Raw genomic sequence first — 219 nt, 5'->3', positions numbered from 1 at the left:
CCCTGGGGGGGGGGTGCCCCCCAAGCCCCTGTCTCCATGCCGGGAACCCCAAACACCTCTGGGGAGGTCCCTGCAGAGGGGCCATAGGGGGACGACCCCCAGGCCACCGTCTCCATGTCAGAAGCTCCCTGCAGATCCAGGGGGGTCCCCACCGTCAGAGGTGACCCCCAGCCCACAGTGCCGGCAGGTGAAGCATCCCGAGGGGCCGGGGGCTGGCAG

The 219-nt window shown here is 71.2% G+C and overlaps 1 protein-coding gene across 1 annotated transcript in view; it reads right to left on the bottom strand.

Moving 5' to 3' along the window:
* LOC104393351 overlaps positions 1 to 219 on the bottom strand; it is a 6,946-nt gene that overhangs the window by 770 nt on the left and 5,957 nt on the right. Inside the window, exon 5 of the mRNA XM_010002832.1 lies at positions 41 to 212. Within this exon, the coding sequence (XP_010001134.1) occupies positions 41 to 212 (172 nt within the window). The remainder of the gene's footprint in view (positions 1 to 40; positions 213 to 219) is intronic.

Source organism: Chaetura pelagica, unplaced genomic scaffold (assembly GCF_000747805.2).
Source record: "Chaetura pelagica isolate M959 unplaced genomic scaffold, ChaPel_1.0 scaffold658, whole genome shotgun sequence".
Classification (NCBI taxonomy): Eukaryota; Metazoa; Chordata; class Aves; order Apodiformes; family Apodidae; genus Chaetura; species Chaetura pelagica.
Note: the sequence above shows the minus strand (reverse complement) of the source record. Positions and strands in the feature narration are given on the sequence as shown.